The 7,515-nt window shown below is 43.5% G+C and overlaps 3 protein-coding genes across 4 annotated transcripts; 1 reads left to right on the top strand and 2 right to left on the bottom strand.

The window, feature by feature from the left end:
- Window positions 1-46: 46 nt before the first annotated feature.
- On the top strand, window positions 47-6,099 carry LOC100113667. The gene is made up of 4 exons (XM_016987935.2): window positions 47-1,002; window positions 1,177-1,367; window positions 4,819-5,023; window positions 5,331-6,099. The coding sequence occupies exons 1-4, from the start codon at window positions 795-797 to the stop codon at window positions 5,489-5,491; spliced, it is 765 nt and encodes a 254-aa protein (XP_016843424.1). The 5' UTR covers window positions 47-794; the 3' UTR covers window positions 5,492-6,099.
- Window positions 1,849-2,671, bottom strand: LOC100113624 (ejaculatory bulb-specific protein 3). Its single transcript, XM_001601396.6, has 2 exons — window positions 2,281-2,671; window positions 1,849-2,200 (listed from the first exon to the last, which is right to left on the bottom strand). Exons 1-2 carry the CDS (start codon window positions 2,495-2,497, stop codon window positions 2,031-2,033), a joined length of 387 nt encoding a protein of 128 aa, XP_001601446.1. The 5' UTR covers window positions 2,498-2,671; the 3' UTR covers window positions 1,849-2,030.
- A 242-nt stretch (window positions 6,100-6,341) lies between the features above and the next one.
- On the bottom strand, window positions 6,342-7,401 carry LOC100115372 (allergen Tha p 1-like). Of its 2 annotated transcripts, none has more exons than XM_001600061.4 (3): window positions 7,253-7,401; window positions 6,773-6,952; window positions 6,342-6,632 (listed from the first exon to the last, which is right to left on the bottom strand). In XM_001600061.4, the coding sequence occupies exons 1-3, from the start codon at window positions 7,257-7,259 to the stop codon at window positions 6,421-6,423; spliced, it is 399 nt and encodes a 132-aa protein (XP_001600111.2). In that variant the 5' UTR covers window positions 7,260-7,401; the 3' UTR covers window positions 6,342-6,420. The 2 variants fall into 2 exon arrangements, with proteins under 2 accessions (XP_001600111.2, XP_031785497.1); XM_031929637.1 differs by lacking the exon at window positions 7,253-7,401 and adding an exon at window positions 7,035-7,234.
- Between the last annotated feature and the right edge of the window lie 114 nt (window positions 7,402-7,515).

Genomic DNA, 7,515 nt, shown 5'->3' on the forward strand with positions numbered 1-7,515 from the left:
GGGCGCGGATAAATTGCAGTCGATGATGCTATCATTACGAGGGGATTCTAGGTATTGCGCTTCCGTTAACAAATATACAGAATCGCTGTGTTTACTCGCTCTCTCGCGCAGATGAATCGATATGCATCTGGTATCATTCGAATGAATGTCCAGATATATGCACAGCTACTGTATTTACACTGCTGTAATGAAAATGGGATGTCTCGCCGGATACGTATATGGCTTTGGTATTATCAATTGAATGAAATGCTGTGAATATTCGATCGAATGGTTTATGTTTCTTTTAAGATGAGTAAAAAAAATAATCATAAATTATATTAATATAAATACGAAATCACACGCGACTCTACATTATGTACCAGGAAAATAAGCGCATGCATTCAAAGAGCTCATTAATTTCGATTAAATGTCCAGTAACAGCGTTGCTGCGACAGTTTCCTTCTTTTTTTTCTCAGCGCCTGCACCAACTGCCTTGTTCTCCCGCGTCGCGACACCTTGCGTGTACGTGATTTACGTAACACCTCGCACACTGACTTTTTTTCACCCTCGCATAAACGAGCGATCTCTTATTAGCCTGACTTTGGACTGGAAAAACTGGACGAAATGAAATAAAAAAACCGTTGGCCAATCCTGAATGAGCGTGCCTCAAAGATTCGCCTGGTTAATTAGTGGGAAAAATCGACATAGTTTTAGCGCTAATAATTCGCGATCGCGTATATAAATGAGGCTCGTTCGTCATCAGGAAAGTTGTCTCGTGGTTTTCGTTGCAGCGCGAGAACTAGTCCGTCGCAGTCATGGTGGCTTGTAGTTTGAGCTTCGTCGCGCTTTTCGCCGTGTGTCTCGTGGCTGCCGCTGTCGCCGAGGAAGAGGAGACCTACACCGACAAGTACGACCACCTGGACGTCGACGCCGTTCTGGCTAACGATCGACTTCGCAATCAGTACTACAAGTGCATACTCGATACCGGACCGTGCGTCACTCCCGATGCCATTTTCTTCAAAGGTACGCTTTCTCTTGAGCCGCCGCGCTAAAATTCAAAAGCTCTCTCTCTCTCTCTCTCTCTCTCTCTCTCTCTCTCTCTCTCTCTCTCGATTTTCGGAGTATATCGATTAAATGCGCGAGACTAATTAACCAGAGGGATAAGGTTGAAAAATTATTCGTAAACGCACGTTGCAGACAAGATCCCGGAAGTCATTGTGACGAAATGCCGCAAGTGCACAGCTAGGCAGAAGGAAGCCTTCGCGAAGGTCGTCGAATGGTTCGCCAGCAACGACCCTCCGGCTTGGGACGCCGTCATCCGAAAAGCAGTGAACGAATTCCAGATGAAAGGAGCAATTCGGAGGCAGCAAACTACCCCTCGCGCTGAATGAGCGATTGAACGTCAAAGTCTCTAACACAACAATCGTACCGTCAGTCATAGGAAGCTTTGTAGTACGAAATAAAATAGTTGTTGTTATTTTCATTGAAAATGATGTGAGTTGTTTTTATTTTATCTTTCGAACATCGCTATGTTCAGAACTCGACATTTCGAATTAACGGCTTCGATATTCCTCGCACAAAGCAAACATATATACGCGATCGCTCAGCTTATGCAATTCCATTGGGCGATAGTTAATTCATACGACGGTGGTGTATTACAGCCAACAATTTTCGTTTCAATCGACGCGGCAAATTTCGCATTACTTAGTCTACCTGTTTGCTTTTGCAGAGCTGATGATAATCTAGCAGCTCCTCTGAATAATGTTCGAATTTACATTTTACTTTCCAACAGCTACCTATAGCCGTGGTAATCGTTCCGACTCGAGAGCTAGGATATCGGAAGCTATTTTGAAGAAATCGATAGAGCCGTCGGGTATCATCACCGTCGTGCGGTTCAATTTTCTTATTTATTGATAATATAATTGATACAGCGTGTAAGTGTATATGTGGGTAGCCGACAGAAAGTTTACAAAATAGGGACTTAACTTACTAAAGCATCGACCATTACAGCGTACTTAATATTACAACAGCGAATACAGCGTTCGCTCGGTTTATGGCATCGGGATACCCTTTGCTCTCGCATCATTGATAGTCTTTTCGATCAGAGCGTTCCATTCTTTCGGCTTGTTATCGACGAACCAGCTGACGATCTTCTCGAACATCTCTATCTGCTTGTCCGTGCAGTACTTGCAGGACGTCACCACAGCCTCGGGTGCCTTGCCTGGAACGATGACAATATTTTTCTTTCTCGTAACCAGTCGACTTTCAAAGATTAAGAGAATCGAAAATCCGGGTACTCACTCTTGAAGAAGACGGCAGCCTCGGTGTGACAGGGTCCGGTGTCCATGAAGCAGGCGTAGTAGCGCTCGCGCTCCTCGTCGTTCTTCAGAATCGCCTCGACGTCGAGGTCGTCGTACTGGCCCGAGTACTTCTGATCGCTCGCGGTGCTGGGCTGAACGAGCGCGAGTACGAGGCAGACGCCGGCCGCTAGGATCACTATCCGCTTCGTGGATGCCATGCTTCGATACGGCTCGCCCTGGTCGTTAGAATCTTGCGTTCGCGTTCACTGCGCTCCGTAGGACTAGCTCGAGGCACGCTCTGACTGCTGTACTCCGGGCAACGGGTGCATATATAGACTGGTCACGCCAATCGGTCGGTCTAATAATCGACTCGCTAAAAGCGTGAAATTTGATGAATTCGCACGAATGCCGCCGCCGGATTGTACGGGCCGAGGCCGTGGCGCGAGCGACAGAAGAGCAAGTCATTGGCGTTAAGTATATGCAATGGAGGCCGGGGGTGTTGAATGTTTGTCCGGGTAATGAGAGGTTTGCGTATATGGAAACACGTTACGCGGCTGATGCTCGTGACGGCACGGACTGGATGAAGCCAGCGAGAACTGCGTTTCTCGGAATGTATTTTAGGATATTTTGGTGAAGCTGAATGGGTGGAAGAGAGCACTGCTGACGGTAATTGAGCTTTGGCGGAAACTCGTGACGAGCATTCTTCCGCGGCTGGAATTAAAAATGCAGGACCAGCGAATTCGCGACACTCGCTCTTCCGACGTTCCATCGACAACGTGGACAGCGTCGAAAGTTTTTATTTTATGTGCCGTCGACTGGTTAGCTCGCTTCTCACGTATCCACTGTGCTCGACAATAAGTTCCTTATTGTTATCGTTTTTTTCGCGCAATTTTTAAAATTTCCTTTGTATTCGCCATACGGGAAAATCGTTTTAAATTCCATGTAACGCAGCTTCTTCATTCCCAGGTCATCCGATATAAAATCGTTCGGTCAAGAATATCTAAGTTCGACTTTCATATCTGCTATTCTGGAACCGAGGTGAGTTCCCAGAATCGAATGACGTACGTATAAACGACGAGCTTACGCATTCAAATAGTGTATATTAAATAACTGAAGAAATACCAAAAACAGGCTAGAGACTATTTTTGAAAATTGATTTTCGTTAATCGATATTTTGCAGTCTAAATATATGGGCAGTTTTTAGATGGCAAAAAGGTTTTTTCCGCGTGTTTTCAACCGCACGGCAGCATAAGAATGACGCGAAGAGCTGTGATAAACAGGTGTCGGTTTGTGGACTATAGGCATAAAAAAATCCAGATAAATATCGAATACGCAGAGAAACGACTGTTTTCGTAATTCGTAATCGAAGTCCAAGCGGTTTTCAATCAGAAACGTAAAACTAGATTTTATTATGTTTGTAAACATCATGTACATCACGTCACGCTCGTCGCGTTTTGATCTATCTTTATAAACAATCATAAACGAATAGGTATAGGTACAAGATGATCAGAAACGTGACAGAAAAATATTTATTCATGCAAATGATGATTAATGTAATTGCTAGATTCATCAGCAGCAGTAAGCAAGCAATTATATAGCTGAATGAAAAATTGATAAAGGTGACAATTAATTATTTTATTCTTATATAACTAAACTTGAGTTCTCCTACAGATCCAGATATTGATCTTACATACTGCAATAATAATTGTGACACCTGTATATAAGTTTGGAAAAAATGTATGAACAAGCGATATAGCGAGATCTAACAATACGATTATAAATGATTCAATAGCCGGAGTAGCTGTTATAGACATCATCTTCGACGTACAAATTTGCAAAGAGGAATCAAAGTTGCTCACAAAGTAACCACCAACTGTTTGCAAAATGCGTACTCTGCAACTTTTTACATCCATGTCGATACCGATGCAATCCTTTGTAGCTGACTTTTCATTTTTATTCTATACAAAAAAAAAAAAAAAAAAAAAAAAAATCAGCTACGCAAACGAAACTCTTGAAAAAAAGTTCAGTCTCTCGCCCAACTTGACCAGTACAGGTATACTCTTATGAACGCTCGGGAATTCCCCAAAAGTACGGAAACTCTCACAACACTGCCTGCATCAGTATCCTCCGTACATACAAATAATCTCGGTTACCGGCTCCCGCCTATCCGAATTCGCGTGAAACAGGGTGCCCCTGGCATGGCCACTACACACGCGTATATTATACTCTCGGAATCTCGTACACACACACACACACACACGCATGCTTACAATCGATTCATTTGCATCGGCTGGCGGTGACCCCCGCGTCCTTCGCGCGCGCTCCCGCCGTGGATCTCTTTCATGTATTGGATCTCGCGCATCGCGCAGGGGGGAAAGAGAAGGAATCGCAGCTGCGGCTGTAGCAGTGACGTCAGGCGGCTGCTCGATGGGCCCGCGGTTTGTATATATATAATCCCGGCGAGCGTTGGTTAAACACAGACTTCACAATCGTCGAGCCACGCGCATCAGTGTACACAGTGAGATCAAGGAAGAGCTAGACGCGCACCATGTCGAAGAGCTTGGCTATCGTTTTGGCGCTTTGCGCTTTCGCGGCTTGCGCCACCGCAGAGGAGGTCTACTCGGACAAGTACGACTACGTCGACGTGGTGTCCATCCTGGCCAACGACAGGATCAGGACTCAGTATTACGATTGCTTCATGGATTTCGCGCCCTGCTTCACACCTGACGCCAAGTTCTTCAAAGGTATGCTTATTTATTTGTTTTTAGTACGAAAGTTTGTTTTTACAGCGCAGTCTTTTAGAATGTTTTAAATTTGTAAGCTGGAATATTTAGTCAACCTTCGTTTACGTTTCTTTCTGAATTTACGCCCTCGAGTTTTTGACAAAGTTTTGCAGCAACTTTCTATATCTTATCGTAAAGCTTACTCACGTACTACATAGAAAACAGTAAAAAGATCGTTTTGTACGAACACAGTATACAGTTAAAAGTACAACGTTATTCGAAACTACGAATTCCGCATTATAAAGTCGGTGTTCCTTCATTCTTACAGAAAAGTTCCCCGAAGCCATTGTGACCAAGTGCAGAAAGTGCACCCAAAAGCAAAAGGACAGCTTTGAGAAGATAGTCCTATACTACACGGAGAAGCAGCCCGAGCAGTGGAAGATGCTTCTCGCCAAGGCCATCGCCAACTCGCAGAAGAAGAAGAACTAAGCTTCACCAAAGTCTAGGTATTACACGTACGCGCCTAGCCGAACTTGGTGCCGACGATCTGAGCGAAGGATTCGACGGGAGGAACATCTCGTCGCCAAATTATGATAATACACCGCGCATAAGATCACAATCTTAAAATAGTCGTTATGTCATGGAAGGACGATTGTACATAAAATAACGCACGGTGATCGATTAATTATTCATGCGGCGAAGCAAACGAAGATGATACTCGCCCGGCTCGGCCTAAGATAGCGTATACGTATAAGGACTTTTTCGCGTTCGGAGAGTCCGCGATGTTTTAGCTCTTAATCTTGCGCGCCGGCTTAAGCTTTTACGCTTGTGCGCGCGGGAATGAGAAATAGATGTAGTAGAGATGTAATTATGTATTTTGTACGAGAGCTTGCGCGGAATCTCAGATTATGTGTTGAATGTTTCTGTTTTCATTTATTGTTTGTTTCGTCCAGCTGTCCACGGCGACGCATCTCTGTTTTTGTTTCAAGTTTATATGCGTTTCATACACTCGTTTGTTTCGAGTGCCCGACGAGACGATGAAAATGTACACATGTTATTTAAATAAAACTATAATAAGTATAATGTGCAGCTAAAAATTTGTATTCCTTGAAAAGTGCTTTTTTTCGGTACCTCGATCAAAATTCCTGCCTGCTAGTTTTGGGACAAAAAAATAACGTTTCCAAAACAATTAATCGCGAAAGATCATCTTACGGAATGTTTTAAAATTTATTACAAGAGTGCATGCGCAATATTTATCATAATATTATTACGATTGCCAAATTATGAAATGTCAAATGCGAAATGATACATGTAAAGTTAGAAATGAATTGCACAGGCATTCTTTACAATTCAAATATTTTATTATTGTAAAAATTCAAACGAAAAATGTATATTCGCGAACTAATAAATTCAAATGATCACACAGCGATGCTGAAACTATCCAGGCAGAGTTCTCTGAAGTTCTGAAGCTTAGTCTGGTGCTGCCCGACCGGATCGTACTTCTTCACAAAGTCGACCCACAGATCTGCGTACTTTTCCTGCTGCAAAGTGTAGAGGATTTTGCAGGCCATCTGCTTCTGTCTCGACGAACACCTCGCGCAGCTCGAAGAGATGAAGTCGGGCAGAAGTCCTAAATAAACAGATGATATGTTAGAACTTCGTTGCAAATTTTATTTTTAATTAAAATTTCAAAACTCGTTAACCGAACACTCTTTATTTGCAGATTCTCATCGCCGATTCGCAAGGCGTCAGAAAATTTAAAAAACTCACTCTTAATAGCACGACCGTCTCCGGAGCAGGGTCCCTGGTCCAAGAAGCATTTGGCGTAGAACTGCAGCGTGGTCTCGTTGCTCAGGATGTCGTTTACTCTGGCGAAGGGGTCGCCCGCCAGGGATAGGGAAACGGCCCATCCCAGCACCATCAGAGATATGTAGAATGCGGGTCTCATGTCTGCCGTTTCGATTGCGAACAGGTTTAGATGAATACAGGAAAGCATATTTCGAGTGAATTTAATTTTAAGGATAAGGTATACCTAAATATCTCAAAAATCTACGTTTTTCTTGAACTTTGTTTCGACTAAAGTTTGAAGTTAATATGCAAATTTTAGGATATGGTCTATTCGACGATTCACAGAAATGACCGCTTTATAATTGCTTTTTAAAACGAAATTCTTCAACAACAAAAAAATCACTATCTTCAGTTTATTCCCGAAAATGCACACCCGTAATAGCAATCGCAAACTGAACGAACCTGTCATCTCGTGCCGTTTGAAGATCCTATGGTACTTCTGCAAAGCAAGCAGGCAGCATTGCCTTTTATATTCATTAAAACCGCCCGAAGATTTGCATGTGAATCATTGATCTGCGGCGACTATCAATCACAGCCGCTTGGACTTGCAGCGGCAAGCACGTCGCGATGCGTGGCTAATCGGTCCAGGCGTGACTTATTTCAAACTCGCATCACAGCCCTATAACCGATTACTATGCGCACGATGACTATGACTGATCTGCCGT

Source organism: Nasonia vitripennis, chromosome 4 (genome assembly GCF_009193385.2).
Source record: "Nasonia vitripennis strain AsymCx chromosome 4, Nvit_psr_1.1, whole genome shotgun sequence".
NCBI classification, from domain to species: domain Eukaryota; kingdom Metazoa; phylum Arthropoda; class Insecta; order Hymenoptera; family Pteromalidae; genus Nasonia; species Nasonia vitripennis.